The sequence below is a fragment of the Theropithecus gelada genome, chromosome 18 (genome assembly GCF_003255815.1).
Source record: "Theropithecus gelada isolate Dixy chromosome 18, Tgel_1.0, whole genome shotgun sequence".
In the NCBI taxonomy this organism is placed as follows: Eukaryota; Metazoa; Chordata; class Mammalia; order Primates; family Cercopithecidae; genus Theropithecus; species Theropithecus gelada.
Window position 1 is genome coordinate 63008861 of NC_037686.1, and position 21844 is coordinate 63030704.

Here is a 21844-nt window from a genome sequence, read left to right on the forward strand (position 1 = left end):
ATATATGTAAAAATCATTTTTACCCTTCTCTGGATAGTTGAGTTTTTGCTAATATCATTTTTTGGTAAAAAATTAAGTATGACTTCAAAATATAGTAAGACTTCCTTACATCTGTTGTTTAAATGACCTGAGAGTACAAGTTCAAAATATCTAAGCAAAGCCAGAATTATTCTAACATATACACTCACGCCTAAAAGGACCCCTTTTGGGGAACATTCATTTGGATATAGCACATATTTGAAAAATTAGCCTCAAAGTATATTTACTGACATGGAAAATGTCTAAAAAGTAACATTATTTTTAAAATACAATTAAAAACCATTCACACAGGTATGAACATGCTTCTCTATATTTTGTTTTGTCTAGAATGATACAATTTGAAATAACTGTATTTAAAAAAATATTAAACTAAGCTTATAAAAATGTTCTCAACATCTCAATACTTTATACAGCCATAATTTATGGGAATTTTCTATCTCCAAGCACCATTTAAGTTGTTGGTTCATCTTAGATAATTCGTCAAAAAGGTGATGTTCCTTTCTATCATTAAACTCAGTGAAAGCAAAACTAAAGTTTCCCAAAGCCTCATCAGTACATATATTTCTGGAAGTAAAGTTTTTAAAAAGCTTTCATGAAAAAAGGTGGATTCTGTGATATAAATTTTTTCTACATTCTTTAGTGAAACATAATACAGCAGAAACACATGAATATTTATAAATTAGGCAGTAGTGTCTGTGTTGCCGTGATCAAGCACAGACCTAAAAACCAAATATGAGATGAATATTATATATATATAAAAAACATACACACAGTCTATGCTCTCCACTTAACACTAGTCCTGAGGAAACTAACAATAAAAATGTGATGCTCACATATAGTTATTGCTACTGGGCAATCTGAAACACTCTAAAGGCTTCCTTGACCCACAGTTTGAGAGTCTTTCCTGTAATGTGGTATTGCATACTATTTCTATGGTTTTAATTCACAAGAGAAAGAAAACTTAGTGCAATGAATACAATCAGCTTTTATGTTAAAATTTCTTTTGACAAATAGGGACATATTACATTTATTTAAAGTGAAGGATTTATGCATTCTTCAACTGGCAAGACTGTTTAAATGCCGGAGCGTGCTGATAAATATGTAACTGTCTAACAGAAGTAGAGTGCTGACTTATTGTGTTTGTCAATTTCCATGGTGTAAATAACCCACTCCAGACAATTTGGAGACACCCATGTAACATGAAGTTGTGAAGAGATGCACACTGGCATTCCACTGTAGTTATTTCCATAAAATACATACCCCTGTAGTGTACATGTATGCATAACCTAAGAACAAAGATAACAGTAAAATGTTGCCACATAATAGAAAGTGATGTTTGCATATTCATTACCTTTATTTTTCATATAACTTATTTAATTGTAAGTTTATATGATTGTTAAGAATGGCTGTGTTTAACAATCAACTTACAAAAATCCTGAAAATTCAAACATCAGCTCTCTCACAAGGCTGTATTAGTGGGCACCAGCACACCACTGGAAAGCCTAATCAGATAAACTAATCTTTAAAGCTAAACTAATAAAGGAATTCATATTTTGAGAACTCATTTAACCTAGCAGCTTAAAAACTGCACATTTTATGTTAAATAATAAAGTTATACATTTTATACTAAAGTCGCATGAAGAATAAAATAAAAACCTGCTTGCAGCAGTTGCTTATCAGTCTTCTTGCAAATGCAACCATCTGCTACAAGTTAAGCATGTTAAACTGACAAGCTAGAGCCTTCCCAATTAACTGCTATAAAGGACCTCCACATGGCAATCAACTCCATGAAATTGAGAGTAAAAAGAAAAATGATATAATTTACTTAAGAACAAAATAAAAGCAAAACAAAACAAAACAGCCTGTGGCAGGTGTACCACACCTATTAATCAATTCACTGATGTCTCAACTCATTTATAACATGGATAGAAATAAACATTCAATTTGTTTCATCCATGTCTTATCCTAATAATTTACTTTTGTGAGGTAAAATTTTCTAACGATAATAAATTGTTGTAAGTTTATTAATAATCCCTTCAACAATGCAATACCTAAATTAAAATTTTCTCTTTGGCTATTCTTACAGATGATACAAATCCTGGAGTTTTTCTTTCTATGATAGCAGCAGTAAGGGCATAGACTCTTATCTTCAAAGGTTAGGAGATGAACACAAATGCAATACAATCCAGGTCTTTGAAACTGGCAGCCTTGACCTTACACTGACCTGTTCAGTGCTGTGTGCCAAGCCAAGGACTTCAAGGTAACCCCACAGGGACCAGGGCCACCCTTTAAAGACAATCTGTCATTCAGAAGATAAAAACTCATCCTAGTGACAGCAGCCCTAACTTCCCTGTGGGTTGCAGCCTGAACAATGGAATGGAGGCAGTCCTGCAGCCCGCTAGCCATGTGTGTTATCTTCAGAGTGAGGACGTCCTCTGTGGATAACTTCAATGCATCTAAAAATCTAGACAAAAAGAAAAAAAAGAAGGAGGAACATAAAGCTATTTAAATGAAATCTCACATTTATTTCTATTATAAACTCTCCCAAAAGTTGTTTTATCTTCATTTTCTTTTAACAAAAGATTGACTTACAGCCAAAAGAAAAACTGACACATATCTGCCAATATTAGGATTTTACATTGGCACCCCAAATGTTTATAATGACTTTTCTTCCTCATAAAAATTTTTATTCACATAAGACAGACATATTAGAATATTAAGATACTCAAAAGTAATCAACATCACACTAATGATAACGCTCATGCATATACTTACTGAGATTTTATTCTAGTTAAAATTTCCTAGTGATTCATATCTATGAACAAATCAGACAATAACCTCTATAACAGTACAGAGTAAAATGCTTTTTCACTTAAAATTTTCTTGTATAATAGATGAAAAGTAATAAACACATGTAATCTTTAAAAGAAAGTGAAAATTATAACTGCTAAAAAGCAGAATCAGATGATATCAAGGGAAAAAGCTACCAGACTTAAGGAAAAAGTAAAACCTAACTAATTAATTACAATTAATTAATTGCAAATGCTTTTTCAACAAAGGAAGAGCTTACTCTTGCGTTTTACTTTCAGAGTTCATTTGCTTCAACAGATTATCACTCCCATGATACCATGACAGGTTCCAAGCTATTCTCAGCAAATCTGACACCGGCTTCAAGTCCAAACAATCAGCAGATAAGGGCAAAACTATGGAGTAAGGACTCACAGCATGGTGTCTGATTACATGAACAGGTAGATGATACCTAAAGAAAATGTGTACAAATAATTACAAACTTTCAAATTCTTAAATGCTACTCAAAAACAGAGTCACAAATGAGGGCTAGTTCAATGCCTCCCAACCCACAATAATGCAAAGGTTTCTCTTAGTCCCTATTTTAAACAGTTATCATAATTTATACAGTATTTCAATTATTCTTTTCATCTCCTCTAAACTCCCCAGAATACTTAAATCCTTTCTTGAGGACTTACCACATTCTATGCTATATTAGAGTTGTTGCGGAGATAACTAACATGCGTTGAAGTCAGGGCCCAATAATATAGTGAACCAAACATAAAAGGTGTTCAGCTAAAACACTGATATTTACTTTATGCCAAACACTGCTTATTTTGTATCATTCATTCACAATTAGATGGTATGGCACTATGATACCTATTTTACAAATGATCAAAATGAGGCTTAAAGCTGATATGTGAATTGCCTATGATCACAGAGGTCACTAAGTGACTGAATTCCAACTTATTATTTTCACTTGAGAACATGGTTTCATCATCAATAAATTCAACAAGAACCAAAAATATGTTTAGAAATAAAAACAGATTCAACAGCAATATCTCTTAAACCAAAGTTAATTTTGTTCTATCATAAAGACACATGCATGTATATTTTGTCTCAAGTTTTTCCTTTAACATGGTGAAATAATCTAACATGCATGTAAATTTGCATCCTAGAAGGAACAAAAAGAAATATTTAAAAATCCTAAAATGTATATGGAACAAAACATGATCCTAAACAGCCAAAACAATCCTGAGCAAAAAGAATAAAGATGGAGGCATCACACTGCCTAACTTTGAATTATGCTACAAAGCTATAGTAACCAAAGCAGCATGATACTAGCATAAAAACAGACATACAGACCAACAAAACAGAATAAAGAATGCAGAAATAAATCCACATATTTTGTCAACTTTCAACAAAAGCACGAAGAACATACTTTGGGGAAAGAACAGTCTCTTCAATGAATGGTACTCAGAAAACTGGATATCCATGTGCAGAAAAACGAAACTAGATCTCTGTCTCTCACCACATACAAAAATCAAATCAAAATGAATTAAAGACATATATGTAAGACCTGAAACTATGAAACTACTAGAAGCAAACATCAGAAAAATGCTTCAGGACATTGGCCTGGGCAAAGATTTATTAAGTAAGACCTCAAAAACACAGACAAGCAAAGCAAAAATAAATAAATGGGATCATATCAAGCTAAAAAGATTCTGTGTAGCAAAGGAAACAGTCAACAAAGTGAAGAGGCCACCTACAGAATGAGAGCAAACACCTGTAAGCTATTCAACTGGTGAGAGATTAACCACCAAAATATATAAAGAACTCAAACAACTTAACAGCAAAATAATAATAATAATCCAATTAAAAGCTGGGCAAAAGATCTGAATAGAAACTTCTTAAAAGAAGACATATAAATGACCAACAGGTATATGAGAAAATTCTCATATAATCAGAGGAATGCAAATCAATCAATCATCAGAGAAATGCAAATCAAAACCACAATGAGATATCTCACCCCAGTTAAAGAGGCTTTTATCAAAAAGACAAAAAAACAACAGATGCTGGCAAGAATGTGGAGGAAGGAGAATGCTCATACACCGTTAGTGGGAATGTAAATTAGTACAGCTATTATTGGAAACATTATGGAGTTCCTCAAAAAACTAAAAACAGAACCTACATATGATCCAGCAATCCCACTGCTGGGTATATATCCAAAAGAAAGGAAATCAGTATGTCAAAGAGATATTTGCACTCCCATGTTTATTGCAGCACTATTCACAATAACCAAGATATGGAATCTACCTAAGTGTTCATCAATAGATGAATGGATTTAAAAATGTGGTATAAATACACAATGGCGTATCATTCAGACATAAAAAAGAATGAAATCCTGTCACTTGCAACAGCATGGATGGAACTGGAAGTCATTATGTTAACTGAAATAATCCAGGCACAGAAAAACAAACATCACATGTTCACCTTTATATGTGGGAGCTAAAAAAAAAAAATTTTTTTTTTTAAATGAGCTCATGGAGCTAAAGAGTAGAATGATGATTACCACAGGCTGTAAAGGATGGTGGGAAAGGGGGTAATTAAGAAGGGATGGCTAATGGGTACATAAAAATTTAGATACAAGGAATAAGATCTAGTGTTCCATAGCACCATAGAGTAACAATAGTCAACAGCAATTTGTTGTATATTTCAAAATAATTAGAAGAGCAGATCTAAAATGTTCCTAACACAGAGAATCAATAAATATTAGAGGTGATGGACATCCTAATTACTCTGATTTGATCATTATACACTATATGTTTATATCAAAATATCACACGTACTCCATAAATATGTACTATTATGTACCCATAAAAATAAAATAAACTCTCCCTAATAAATAAGCAAGCAAGCAAAGTGCTATGGGATACAGCTAAAGGAACTCCTAAGGGAATGGGGAACACAGTTCCTTCAAAGAAGCAACAATAAAACTGACAGTAATGTTCCTACAAAAAATGGACTCTAACTGCCAACCTAGAATTCTATACCAAGTGATAACATTTTTTAAAACAGAATTTTTAGATTAAAAAAAAACTGACAGAAATCATTGCTAATGTAAGTGTACTACATTAAATAATAAAAATCTCTTCAAAAAAAAATTCTCAGATGGAGGCAGAAAAACCAAAAAAGCAATAAAAAGTAACAGAAACGACCAAGGTATACAAACCTAACTGAATATTTACTGCATAAAATAATTATAATAACATCTTATAGAATTTAAATACCTGACAATAAAAGAAAAAAAAAAAGAAGAGCAATTAAATGGAGTTAATGTGTTCTAAGGTCCTCCCATTGTCTGGGATGTGGTAAAAATACTAATTCACAGTCAAGAAAGTAAATTATAATCTCTATATTATAAAATAATCCTCTGTATAAAATATATAGAAATAACATACATAGAAGAATACTTAGCTGGGCACAGTGACTCATGCCTGTAATCCCAACACTTTTGGGAGGCTGAGGTGGGAGAATTGTTTGAAGCTAGGAGTTCAAGACTAGCCTGGGCAACAGAGCAAGATCCCAGTTGCTACAAATAAATAAATAAATAGAATACTTAATGTATGTATAACTACAAGTTAACAGCTGAAAAACATGGATTAATTTTAAAAATTAATCAAGATAAGCCAGAGAGGAAAAAGAAAGAAAAAAAAATGACACTGGACAAATAGAAAACAGCAAGCTAATAATCTGTATCCAAAAATATAAGTAATTCTAGTAAATGTAAAATTCATTAAAATATTCCATTAAAACTGTAAATACTGTAAGATTGGACCAAAAAAACTCAACTATATACTTCTTACAAAAAAAAAAAGTACATTTAAGGACACAAAACAGTTAAAACTACAAGGATGGAAAAATACATATCATACTAACCACTAACCAAATAAAAGCTGGTGAAGCTACAGTAATAACGGATCAAGTGAATTCTATATGCTGAAGCACTGCTAGAGATAAAGAAATAATTTCATAATGATAGAGACAACCCACCAGCATGTTTACAAACTAAATTACATGGCCTCAAAACACGCTGTCAGCCAGAACTGACAATGTCATAGTGGAGATTTTAACATGCCCCTCTGCTACCTGAAAGAACTTCACACACATACAATAAAGTAGACACAGGGAAGATCTGACCACTATCAATAAACCTGATATATTTTGATACTTACAGAACAGTATATCCAACAACTACTACATATACATTATTATTTTCAACTACACATGGAACATTTTAAAAAGCTGACCATATGCTGGGCCATGAAGTAAAATTCAACAAACTCTAAAGAATTAGAATCATAGAAAATATTTTCTAATGTCAATATTAAGCTAAATATTAGTAATAAAATAACTAGAACACCTAATAAACTAAATCTTCACTAGTTACCCCCAATAACTCTAAACAACCCTTGGATCAAAGAAAAAAAATCACAAAACACTTAGAAAATATTTTGAACTAAATAATAAAATATGGCATATCAAATTCGTGGAATATACCAAAAGCCATACTTAGAAACATTGATAGCTTTAAATGAAAGGGCGGCTAATCAATGGCCAATCTTCCAGTAAGTTAGAAAATGAACAGTAAATTAAGTCTGAAGAACATCGAAGGAAGAAAATAATAAAAAGCAGAGAATAATACATCAGGACCACTTTGAGATACCACTATACATCCATCAGATGGGCAACACTTTTTTAAATGACAACATTACTGTGAGTAAAGGAAAAATAAAACCCTTTCTCCTCTTTATGGACAAACGTGATCTTGAGCTAACTCTCTCCCTTTACCCAGTAAAATCAGATAGATATGGAATGTCAAGAATTTACTAAGCTGCTTTGCTTATGATGAAAATGACTCCCCACATCTGGACTGAGACATCTAGGAATAAACTACAAACGCATGATGGGACGGCACAGCTCTGAGCAATCTTGAGTGCTGTGGCTCTTACAAGCAACCTGGAAACTATGCCTACAGCACGCTCACTAGAGAATGTATTTTCTATTTGGGACACAAGGCTTCTAAGCCAAGACAGCTCCCAGCACCCACAAATGCGATCTCATTCTAAGCACGACTACTGCAGTCATGTGAGTTTTATTATTTAGCCAAATCTACACACAATTAAGACTGGTAATGCAAATACCAAAGGCTGGTGAGGATGTGGGGCACCTAGTACTTTTCCACTGCTGGTGGGAATGTAAATCAGCACAACCGCTTTGTAATACTGTTTGATAGCATCTACTAAAGCTAAACATAAATATCCTATATTCCAACAATGACACATGTTCAAGAATGTTCTTAGCAGTCATTTATTCATAATAGTCCAAAACAGAAAACAAATCAAACATCTACAAATAGAATGGTAAATAAAAGTGTTGTATATTCTTAGACAGAATACCACATAGCAGTGAAAATGAACCAACTACTGCTTCATGCAACAATATGGACAAATCTCTCCAAGTTGAGCAAAAAGCCAACATAATAATGCACTCTATTTATAAAGTTCAAAAACCAGCAAAAATAATGTTTGGCAATAGAAATTAAAATAGGATTACATTTTGGGGTGGTAGAAGGTAATGAGAGAGCACAAAAAGGGGTTCTGGTCTGTTAGTAATATTCTATGTCAGATTTCTGTGTGACATAAATAAGTACGTTTACTTGGAAAAATTCAAGGGCTGTACCCTTATGACTTGTATGCTTTATGTACGACATATGTCAATAAAAACAATTTACTTTTTTAAAAAGTCTAAGGAGACATGAAAACCAAGCACAATGTAGGACCTTAACTTGTTATTGCATTATGAAAAAATATATACAAAAGATACTTGGAGATAACTGGAGAAACCACATCATGTTATAGAATTATTTGTAATCTTGTTAGATGTGATCATATTGTAGCAGTTATATAGAATAATGTCCTTAACCTAAGGATGTGCATGCTGGAATATATAGGAAGGGAGTGAATTTATGTCTGAAACTTATTCCCAATTGGAGGGTGAGGGAGAACTAAATATAAATAAAAATACATATTAGGAGAGAGAAAGCAAAGAGACTCATATGTAAATAATTGATGACTCTAGGCTGAACGACATACAGGTATGCACTGTATAGTTCTTTCAACTTTCCTGTAAATTTGAACGATACCAAAATAAAAAATTGGTGGTAGGGAGATATACTTACTGAAATCTTCAAAGCACCATCATGAAGGAACCATGAAAGCCCAAGTTATGGGATTTAAATGCTAAATGAAAATTGTGAGAAATTGTAGATTTTGATTTCCCTTTCTGTAACATTTCATCCTTCAAGAAAATCAGAGAAATAAATCCTTTACCTTCTAAAAACTGAAACAGGCAAACTGAAGACTGACGGCAAAGAAGGTTTATTGGAAGGATTAACAGACCTGTTTCGTAAAAGAAAAACAAAAACAAAGAAGCAACTGAGTAGACCAAGTTTTGTCTAACAAATACAACTTACCTCACTTCACTGACTGCAAATGAAAGCAAGCGCTGCAATTGAGTCTATCATTTAGTACAGTAACAACATGTTTGCTACTTCCTAGATGTGCTTATGAAGAGTAAATCATGTTTTAAAAAAAAATTCCACATAACAAATGATTCAGTGCATTGGTGGTAATGGCAGGTGGACTTTGTGTGTCTCCGCCCACGGATCCTGCTCAAGATCAGTACTAATCATATACTATTGTCCTAAACATCTTCCGAGTTTTTTAAAAAATAATGAAATACTAAGAAAAAAACATATAGTTGAAGGTACGTACTAAAAATGCATTAAAGACAAAAATTACTGCAGTAATTTTAAATTTCACACTTAGTAATGTTTAAAAATAAAATTTGAGATAGACTTTCTGAGCCAATAGGCTTTTGAATACTGTTTATTCAAATCAAAATTCATACCACATATGGGTGTAGCATGGACAGCATAAGCTTCATAAACCAGAAATTTCCACGCATTGCTGTAAGATTGCATCAGATACCTGAGACAAACAGTTAAGAGTAAAAAACTTATAAATTATTTTATCTCACCACATATCCATTCTTGATACTTCATCAAATAATAGAAGACAAAATAGTGCTCCAACTTCAGTCACGACAGTACAATCTTCATGAAATATTAAGGAAACTAAATAAAAAGAAGCACAACTTTATGAAATATTTGTATGTCTAGAAAGAACAAACTTCGAATTTAAAATATCTTAATTTGAAGAGAAAAGAAATGCAACATTAACCCAGATAAGGTGACACTAAAACACAGGCTTTCATCTCAAACCTGTGGATGTACAAGAATCACCTGGAGGGCTTGTAAAAACAGTTTCTGATTGGATAGGTTTAGGGTGGAGCCTGTGAATATGAATTTCTAATATGTTCTCAGAGGACGCAGACGCTACCAATCCAGGAGTGACACTTGTAGATACACTCACTAGACACTGTCTAGTTTTAGGTAGAGAAATGAACTGATACAGCCTCTAAAAGGTTATGCCGAGTCATGTAATTTTAGCTAAAGTTTCCTCACCGAGAGATCTTAATTTACAACTTTTGCCCTTTACTACAAACATGTGATCATAGAACTTGGATTTGACTTTAATATGTTATCCTTGGGCTGTGTCGTTGTTTTGGTTCCTGTTAATTATGACAAGATGATGGAAAAGGGAAGTGCTCTGAACGGATAGACTTAACACTAGCTCTACTACTTACTACTTAGCTAAGTGCCCTGGTCCGATTCTTTATCATTAAGTATAAGTTCCCACTTCTATAATGATCCCAATGCTACAATTTCTCAATGCTTGAAACCTATGAAATTCTAAACAAAGAAGGATGATGTTATCTCACAGGAATAACAACATAATACACAGTTAGCAAATTCAGGGAAGCAGCAATAAGAAATAAGTTTTGAAAGAAGATATTTTTGAAAAGAAAATCATCCTTATGTAATTGACATGATTAAAAATAGGAAAAAAAAGTAAAGAAACAGAGAACATGTAAAAATTAACTTATAATAAAATAGACATTTCACATCAGTGATAAAGAGAATGAACCATAATATTTCCAAATAAATAAGAAATTACAGCAATGTCTTTGCCTGATTTAAAATTTAATTTTTTTAAACAACACTTGAAACACAGGAAAAGTGTTTTCAATCTGAAACTAGAGAAAGTCCTACTTGAAGAGCATGATGAAAAATTGCCCAACTGCCATAACAGAAAAGCTCTATATATTTCCATAAAATATTTAAGTTTAAGGTTAAAAATAATAAATTTAAAGGACAGAAAAGTTGAAAGAAAATATTAATCACGTAAAATCAAGCATAAGGATTGTGTCTATCTTATAATTAAAACACCCTACAAGTCACTAAAAGGAAATTAAATACAACACAAAAATAGGTAATCCATAGATTATGAAATTTGAATATAAAATATATGAAAAGATAACTTCACTAAAACTAAGAAAATAAAACAATTATATATTTTTACCTGTAAGATTAAAAACTTTTAATGAGACATATTCAGTGTTAGCAAAGTTGTAATGAAAATAAGCATTTTTAAACACCTTTGGTGAGAGTGATTTGGAAAGGAACTTAACCATTAACTTATAAAATCTCTTTGACGTAGGAATTGCAACACAGAATGCACAAAGATGATCACACAACATGATTACTGTCATGGTGAAAAATCTAAAACAAATACCCAGTAACACAGCAAACTGAAATTCTGAAACACCAATGCAGTTGTTCTTAGGGTTTTTTAAAGAATGTATACTCACATAAAATAACATGGAAGGACATTCAAGTTACATTTCCAGTTGAAAAAAGGAAGCAACACAATACTGTAATATATAGAATGAAAACTACATGTGTGTGTAGAAAAAATCATTCGGAATAATACATTCCTAATCATAACTAGAACAGTCTTTTTTGGGGAAATTGAGAAAGAGAAGAAAATGTAAACTTTTAGAATTTGTATAGTTCTATATTGCCTGAATTTTTACAGAGTATGTATAGGTCTGTGATTATTTAAAACAAAAACAAAGGTAAGGAAGTTTAGATTCTCTCTCAGTAGCAAAGTAAATAACCCAATAACCATTTTTTGGTTATAACCTTGGCCAAGCTGCTAAATCTCTCTAGACCTCACACTGAGATGGTATAGTAAATGATTTCTAAGTTAATTTCTAACCCTGAAACACAGTATAGAATTCTGTCATAACATAAAGTTTATAATCAAAGCAGTGTTATCTGAGAAGTTATTTATTCTACTCCTTTGATCCACTATCCATGCTACAGAAATAATCTTCCTAAAACACACTCCCCTGTTTAACCACCTTAAACGGCTCCTCACTGCTGTTTAATAAGACCTCCCAGGCCCTGCACGAACTGCCCTCCCTGTCTCATTCCATCATTTCCCCTTCACTCCACATTCCCCAAATCCAGCCAGCTCCATCTCAAACACATCAGTCTCTCATACACATAACCATGGCTCCCTCTATCTAGAAGTCAGTCTTGCCTACTTGAACTCCTACTCATTTCTGAAATTCCATCTTAGATGCCACATTCCCTAGAAACAATCTCTGATACTTATCACCAACCAATCTGGCCAGCACGTCCTCTGGCACCAGGAATCCCCAACTCTAAGTATTATTGTGGTGTACTGCATATTTACTTGTCAACATCTCCAACTCTACTGTAAGCGCCAAGAGGGTCATTTACCATGCTCAGCAATATAACCCAAGGGCCTAGCACTGCACCTAGCACAAAGCATGTACTTCATAAACGTTTGCTGAGAAATGGGTTTTCTTGGTTAAGCAGCAGGTTAAAAATCCATTTTTCGGCCAGGCATGGTGGCTCATGCCTGTAACTCCAGCACTTTGGGAGGCAAAGGTAGGTGGATCACATGAGGTCAAGAGTTTGAGACCAGCCTGGCCAACATGGAGAAACCTAGCCTCTACTAAAAATTCAAAAATTACCCAGGTATGGTGGCAAGCACCTGTAATCCCAGCTACTCGGGAGGCTGAGGCAGGAGAAATGCTTGAACCCGGGAGGCAGAGGTTGCAGTGAGCCAAGATCGTGCCACTACGCTCCAGCCTGGGCAACAAGAGTGAAACTCTGTCTCAATAAATAAATAAATAAGTAAAATTTTTCCTGAAACTAAATCCATTAATGGGGGATACTATATTCATTCTCAGACTCATTGAAAGTAATTTCCACAAACAGCAATGAAATAGAAAAACTGAAATACTGAAAAGGGTATAGATTATATTGCCTTGGAACATGCTTTTGAATCCAGTAGGTGTTCATAATAAGCTCCATGCTTGAATAATTTAAATGAAAATTATAAATGAAAAGGTAAACTAGGAACTACATTCAAATGAATGAAGTTAATAAGACAATTATTAACAGGATTAAAGAAAACTAAAAATCTATAACTGCTGCTCTTTCAGATGATCAGTCTATACAACAATCCTATAAAAACGTTATAGTCTACTCAAAATGTTATGAGCCTAAACACACTGAATCCGTTTAGAGCTTTACCTGGTTTTACTGCTGCTACTTCAATAAACTGCATCTTACTTGGCAAGCAGAAGTCAACAGGAGGAAAAAATGCTAAAATAAAAGGACTATATTGCAATAACATATTTTGAACATAAATCTCGCTTATCTCCTATATGCCTGATAACAGACAAGATGAAGCACATTCAGATGCTCAGCCTACATGACTCCTGTAGAATATTAAAAAGCAGTGGCCTAAATCTCTAAGAAAGAAAATAGTACAAAATGTTACCAAAGTCTCCATTGAGGAAAAAAAAACAAAGAAGACAGGCAGGACAAAACAACACGAAATGTGTTCATCTAACACCTTACTAAATTAGAATCAAATTAAAATGGGTTTTTAAAACCACACTTTGTAGAATGTAATAAATTTAGGCTCAGAGTCATTTAGGATGGTCTAGTTTCTGCCCACACAGGTTGAGTCTATACTCTTAACATCTGTCAAATGAAATAATCAGACAAAATGTACCAAGATCCAAAGGTACAAGCAAAACAAGAAAGACGAAAGAGATATTGGAAAAAAGATAGTAATAACAGCAACTGCAACTTTCTCAGTTTATAGGTAATAGTTTACTGTCTGAGCACCAGATGACATCTACATCAAGGTACAAAGAACAATCAGAGGTTTCACCCTTTCTCAGCTCTAGGCTCCACTCAGTAACAGGATTATAAAGCAATTTCCACAGAAATATTAAACATTTTCCACTGTGATTAGTTTTTAGTAGTGTGTTCAGTAATAAATGCTGATGTTCTAAGAGTAAAATAAAAAGTAAATGTGACTTACAATTAAAGAAGAAACACTTAAAACTTAAGAACAATCTAATTATTAGCAGATTTTCTTTTATTTACCTCTGAATAACAGGGTCAAAAGAGAAGGCTGTTGTGAGAGGGAAACACGCATGACTGGATCGCCACATAAAACCTTCCTCAAGAGTGTGAGGCATGGTTGTACCAAACATTCTACAACCTGGGCCAGGAGGAAAAACACAGCTATTTTATTTTCACCAATTATCAGGTGAGATCAAACATACCATAATATTATCTTACTCTAAATTTTATGCTTTTTCATCAAATTACCTGAAACTGAAACGTAAAGAAATACTAGGAATTACTTTCCACTGAAAGTAAGTTTTGTATATACTTCTGCTTGCCCATCTTATGCAAATTTTAAAATTAGTTTTCCTTTATAGAGACTCCACTTTTAGAATTTAAAAAAATGAATGAGATAGGAGGTGTTACTTAGGATTTAAAATCCAAGTACTCATCCAAACTCTGCTCAGTTCAATTTCAGATCTGATTAATAAAAACAGCCTGTAAAACAATGTCTAGATGCACATTAGCCTTACCTTGCCATCTTGACTCACACATTCATTTAAATACTCAATTATTTTGTCAATTAAGCATAACTTTTTCACCACAGCATGCATTTTAATATCTGTAGATAAAAAAAAAGTTACTAAAAGTTAAAGAATTTTTTTTGTAGTTTAAAAAACATATTTTGAAATACTCAGAACTGATATCCACACAACCTCCAAACTATTAAAAACACTTAGACCTGGGGTTAACATTGGAGTACAAAACTTTTAACTTTTTACTTTATATACACTTGTCCAATTTGAAAACGTTTAAGTAAAAAGCATATCTTACTTCTGTAACATAAAAAACAAAACTATAAAAAAAGAATTATGGAACTAGTTCAGACTCTGAAAACTACGAGACTTCTGAGTGCATAAATGAATGCTTATATTTATACATGGCAAATTTTCTTCTTTATATTATTTCATTGACTCTTCCAAATTTATCACCTTCAAATGTTTATAATTCTCCACAAGCTCATGTGTAAAATATGACTTACAACATGAACATTTTTCTATCAATAAAAAATCTCTAACTTCAAACTATTAATAGCAAGTATAAAAGGAACAAGATTATAATACACTACATATTTCTGGAGAACATGAGCTTCTTTTTAATAAGCATATATTCACATATCATGTTTGTAATAAAAAAGTTTTTGTATACACATGAAAAAAATTTATGTATAGATATGCACATCCACACACACAAATGTTACCAGAAACCAAAACTATAATTGCTTATATATTCGTTACAAGTATTTAACAACTTGCAGACAAATTTTCTCCTATATTCTCATTAGGAAAAACACACACACACACACACACACACACACGGATATTGAAGGGGTAGCTATCACTATAATGATCTTTAGCTGTTACTTGCCCCCCAATATAGTGCATACCAAAATTATAAGGCATACTTTTGAAATGTTAACAATATTGAAGGAATTCTCTTTAATGAGTCTTTCTTTTTTTTTTTTTTTTAACCAGGGCTTTCCTCATTTTCTAGTCTTATTTTCTGTAGTCTGTGTTATTGTTGTTAAAACTACAAATACGTGGAATATGTTTTTTCAAATTACTCTCTCATCCCAGTTTCCACTAATGTCAAGACAAGAAGTGCTAACCATAAGCATCTTCTTATGTAAACTCAAAGTTTTCATTTCTCATAAATATTAAAGTACATACATCACATATGGGGAAAAATTCAAAACTAACCCAAAGAAGAAAAACCTATGGAATAACAACACTACAAACAAAGCTAACAGTGTATTACACTAGTTGTTTTTAAAAATAAACGTTTATACACTATGGAATACTATGTAGTCATAAAAAAGGATGAGTTCATGTCCTTTGCAGGCACATGGATGAAGCTGGAAACCATCATTCTCCGCAAACTATCACGAAGACAGAAAACCAAACACCACATGTTCTCACTCATAGGTGGGAATTGAACAATGAAATCACTTGGACACAGGGCAGGGAACATCACACTCCCGGGCCTGTCTCGGGGATGGGGGCTGGGGGAAGGATAGCATTAGGAGAAAAACCTAATGTAAATGATGAGTTGATGAGTGCAGCAAACCAACATGGCACATGTATACCAATGTATCAAACCTGTACATTGTGCACATGTACCCTAGAACTGAAAGTATAATTTAAAAAATAAAAAAAAACCTTTAAAGAAAAGGCATAGCTACAGTGTATTATTTTTATTTTACCTACCACAAAAGTATTATTTAATTAAATTCCCTAAGCAAGATGGTACAAATCAAAAATACGACGCATGCACTCAGTAAACTGAGGAAGGAACATGCACTTCACTATTGGAAATATACTAATATTTTAGAAAGAAGATAATTCTATCGAATGGCATTTTACAGGTCAAATAATAAGGGGTTAGCAAACTTTTTCTATAAAGAACCAGGTAGTAAGCATGTTGTTAGGTTTTGTTAGACAGACACATATGGTCTCTTGCACATTCTTTGGTTTTGGTTTGGTTTTGTTAACAACTCTAAAGATGCAAAAACCATTCTTGAGGGCTGTCAAAAAAAAAAAAAGGCCACAGGCTGGGTCTGGCCCATAAACCATAGTTGCCAACTCCTGCCAGTACCACACAGCAATCTAAAATTCTATTATCAGCAGTACAGCAATCATTTTCCTTAGGATGCATTACCTTGCATAATCACAGCTAACTGTTCGGCAGCTGACTTTCTCAAAACAAGATCAACATCATCTGAGGTGAAGATTTCATACACCTTTTCAACAGTCTCCGACTACAAACCAAAAAAAAAAAAAAAAAAACCCAAAATTACATTTTTCTGCTTCCAATTCTCCAATAAGATTTTACAGTTTGTGCCCTATGAACAAAAGCTCAAAAAATCAACTTATTTAAATAACCAATGTATTTACATGTAAATTCACACAATGCTGGGTTGAGTAAGTAGTTCTGTATTCAGATCTTCGAGGAATTGCCACACTGCTTTTCACAATGGTTGAACTAATTTACACTCTCATCAACAGTGTGTAAGTATTCCCTTTTCTCCATAACCTCACCAGTATCTGCTAATTTTTTACTTTTAATAATAGCCATTCTGGCCGGGCGCGATGACTCATGTCTACAATCCCAGCACTCTGGGAAGCTGAGCTGGGCAGATCATCTGAGGTCAGGAGTTCGAGACAAGCTTGGCTAACATGGTGAAACCCCATCTCCACTAAAAATACAAAAGGCCAACACGGTGAAACTCCGTCTCTACTAAAAATACAAAAATTAGCTGGGCATGGTGGTACACACCTGTAATCCCAGCTACTCGGGAGGCTGAGACAGGAGAATCGTTTGAACCCAGGAGGTGGAGGTGGCAGTGATCCAAGATCGCACCACTGCACTCCAGCCTGGGCAACAAGAGCGAAACTCCGTCTCACAAAAAAAAAAAAAAAAAATAGCCATTCTGACTGGTGTGAGATGGTCCATCATAGCAGCTTTGACTTGCATTTCTCTAATGATCAGTGATATTGAGCTCTTTTCCATATGCCTTTTGGCCACAGGTATGTCTTCTTCTGAAAAATGTCTGTTCTGTCCTTTATCCACTTTTTAATGGAATTGTTTGCTTTTTTCTTGTAAATTTGTTTAAGTTCCTTATGGATGTTGGATACCCAAAGAAATACAAATCATTCTACCATAAAGACGCATGCATGTGTATGTTCACTGCAGCACTATTCACAATAGCAAACACACAGAATCAACCTACATGCCCATCAATGGCAGATTGGGTAAAGAAAATGTGGTACATATATACCATAGAGTACTATGCAACCTTAAAAAAGAAGGAGATCATGTCTTTTGAGGGAACATGGATGAAGCCGGAGGCCACTATCCTTAGCAAAAAAAACACAAGAACATAAAACCAAATACTGCATGTTCTCATTTATATGCGGGAACTAAATAATGAAAACACAAGGACACAAAGAGGGGAACAACGGAGACTGGGGCCTACCTAAGGATGGCGGGTAGGAGGTGGGAGAGGATCTGAAAAATAACTATTGGGTACTAGGCTTAGTACCAGGGTGATGAAATAATCTGTACAACAAACCCCATGACACGAGTTTACCTATATAACAAAACTGCACATGTACCCCGAACCTGAAATAAAAGTTTAAAATAAATACATAAATAAATAAAATTTGCAACAATGATGCAGTAGGTCAGGAAGGAACCTAAGATCTAAAATAAAGAGTCATCGTGTTAAACAAGTTTTCTTTTTTTTTTGGAGACAGGGTCTCACTCTGGTCACCCAGGCTGGAGTGAAGTGGTGCAATCTCAGCTAACTGCAGCCTCGACTTCCTGGGCTCAAGTGATTCTCCTACCTCAGCCTCCCAAGTTGCTGGGACTACAGGCATGGACCACCAAACCCAGCTAATTTTTTTGTATTTTTAGTAGAGACAGGGTTTCACCATATCACCTAGGCTGGGCTCAAGTGGTCCACCCATCTCAGCCTCCCATGGTGCTGGGATTACAGGCATGAGCCACTGTGCCCAGCCCCTCTCTTCTTAACATACATTTTTGCTAGGAAGTTACTCATAACCCAATAATCCATTAGCAACCTTATAAAGGTAACAGAAAACATCCATGTTCCCTAACATCTTTATAGGTAGTACCAGGCTAACCTGAGAAAAGCAACCCAGACCTGTGACTCAAGATTTCTCTGTTGCTCCCAGAAGCCACTAGCTGGTATTCCCATGGACCTCTCCATTCTTTCCCTTAGAAGACCCCAGAGCGAACAGCACTCTGGGATTTGCTGTCCAGCACCCCTTCAAAGCTACCCCAGACAAGTCCCTTACTGTCACTTCATGCTAGAACAGAGTCTGAGGTGGCAAAACCAGCATCAGGAAAAAGGGACAAGAAAGTAACAAAGATGAAGCTCCTTTCTCCCACTCACTGCTATCTTCCAGTCCTAACATGGATTCACAGAAGACGTGTTAGAAAGGCCCCTCCCCGCCTTTCTCCACACATCAGGACACAGGAGTGACTACCAATGGCTTGGTACTCAGGGAAGTCCCAATTAGACCTGGTATGTGGCCAGTGGAAGACTCTCCAATCCTCCCGCCAGCACTGTCATACAGCCCTGAACATTCAGTTTAGAGGAACATAATGTGTTTCTCCATTAAAAAGCAAACAAACAAACAAACCTACTGTATTACAAGTGGCTCTACCATACTACTACAGGACTTGGCGAGTTAGTCTAAAATAAAACAGACAGATTGCAAACTTGAAGTGAAATGAGAAAGTACAAAACACAGGAATGAATCTATGAAAACAGTGGACTAGTGGACAGCTTTCTTTATAGAATTCTGCATCAGTCCAGCATGCTATAGGTACAGTCCTAGCTAAAGACAGGGAAATGTATTTACAGCCTCTGCCCATCGTTCCCCTTCCCACCTGAGCTCCACCTCCTGTCAGATCAGTGGCGGCATTCGATTCTCATAGGAGTGCAAACCGTATTGTGAACTAGGTGTGTGAGGGATCTCGGTTGTCTGCTCCTTACGAGAATCTAACTAACGTCTGATGACCTGTCACTGTCTCCCATCACCCCCACATGGGACTGTCTAGTTGCAGGAAAACAAGTTCAGAGCTCCCACTGATTCTACATTATGGTGAGCTATACAATTATTTCATTGTATATTACAATGTAACAATAATAGAAATAAAGTACACAATAAATATAACGCATTTGAATCATCCCAAAACAACACTCCTGCCCCGATCCATGGAAAGACTGTCCTGTGAAACTGGTCCCTACTGCCAAAAAGGTTGGGACCACTGCAATGAATCAACATATCCAGAAGCCAGATACAGCCAGAACACAATTTCCAATCAGCCCTGAATCCCCACACTTCTCTCCCTCCCCAGGACATACACAAACTGAAGAATGTCACATAAAATACAAGATATAAAAATGTACCAAATTACCACCCAGTAAGAAACTCAAAATTTATAGTCACCTTAATAACCAGTTCTCTTCTGTCATCCAGTTTGAGTTCGATAGGTTTCTTCACAATGAATAAATTCGTAACTCTGGAGAGAACTCTGGCGTCTATCAGAGGACGCTTTGTGTCAGCCCCTTCTTCACTGGTAAGATGGAACGCTAAAAGCTTTAACGCTTGTGAGCGGACCCTAAGAACACAAAGTACTGAAGTCGAACTTTCGTGATACACAAATGTCTATCGTAAAAGGGCTTGTAATTACAAGTAATTATATATCAACAAAGTATAATAAGTAGTCACAATTATACTGCCATTACTAGTAATAACTTACTTCTAAAAAATCTTGCATATATAACTATAATGATTTATTCAAGTTATAAAATAAACATCAGAAACAAAAAATAATCAATAACTACAAATGAGACAGACTCACTTATTGAGTAAACTTCAATAAGTACATCTGGGAATTAAATCTATAACTCCTGTCTTCAAATCTAGTGATCTATTCTCAACCATAAAAAGTATCACAGACTGCCGACCAGAGTCCAAACGTTAAGATGAACCCTCAGGAGAGTAATGACGCTCATAACGGAAGTGTGATAACACTACAATGTATCAAAATCTTCTTACATCGGGGTCAAACAGATTCCTGTCAAAAATGAAAATACAAACACCTTTTCCTTATCTGGAAGGGATCAGGAATAAGTTCAGCTGAGTGGCGAAGTGGGAGACTTTTCAAGAAAAGTTTAAATACTGTATGCCACTGAACAATGAAATAGAGAAACAGAAAAACCACCGAGTGGACAAAGGTCACTGAGGCGGCAGATATTGAGACAACCATGTATCCGTCACTCCTCTGACAGGTTCTTGAACTACCTAGAAACTGGACAAATTTTAAGCAATAATACAAGTTGCCAGGTTTTAAGAACTACCTATAAGACAACGATTAAAACACGCATCATTAGAGTGGCCCTCCTACTCCAGACGAGAGCAGGCTGCCTTCTGGATGTAGGCCTGCCACCCTGAGCCCCTGCATCATAACTTTTATCTCACTTTATGACAACTAATAATAAAGAATAATTGCTAATAAGAGCTATATTCCCAGTTACACGCTAAATGCTGAAAGGGCAGGGCCCATGTCTGCGTGGTGTGCTGCTACCTTTCCACAGCTCATAGATACATAGTAAGACACCCAATAAATACTTCCTGAATCTAACACAAAGTAGATATTTACTGCAATACTGTTAACTGATATCATCTCCAGAGGACTAATAAGTCAGGCAAACTTTCTCCCTCTCCATTTCCTGAGTTACCTCAAGAGAGCTTAGAAAGGCTAAACACCTACCTAATAGTTTTCCTTTGTTCCTTACATTCTAAGTCAATGATATCTATATTCACATCTGGGGTTGTCAGTTGAGAGACAGGTATCACCCCTAGTAAATGTGGCTAGAGATGAGGTATGTAAAGCATGTATTTGTGCATCTTGTTCTCTGGTATATACATTTAGCATCTTTTTAGGTTTCGCACAGGATGCCAGAATTCAGTTATTCCTATATATGTATATAAT

At 34.8% G+C, this 21844-nt stretch overlaps 1 protein-coding gene across 2 annotated transcripts in view; it reads right to left on the reverse strand.

The window, feature by feature from the left end:
- Positions 1-21844, reverse strand: part of RTTN (rotatin) — a 195791-nt gene that overhangs the window by 116032 nt on the left and 57915 nt on the right. The window contains exons 18-25 of one of the 2 annotated variants that reach the window (XM_025365662.1): positions 20296-20467; positions 16973-17072; positions 14788-14876; positions 14291-14408; positions 9928-10024; positions 9219-9287; positions 3110-3298; positions 2264-2503 (exon numbers count right to left, since the gene is read on the reverse strand). In XM_025365662.1, the coding sequence (XP_025221447.1) occupies positions 2264-2503; positions 3110-3298; positions 9219-9287; positions 9928-10024; positions 14291-14408; positions 14788-14876; positions 16973-17072; positions 20296-20467 (1074 nt within the window). The remainder of the gene's footprint in view (positions 1-2263; positions 2504-3109; positions 3299-9218; positions 9288-9927; positions 10025-14290; positions 14409-14787; positions 14877-16972; positions 17073-20295; positions 20468-21844) is intronic. The other variant, XM_025365663.1, reaches the window with a different exon arrangement.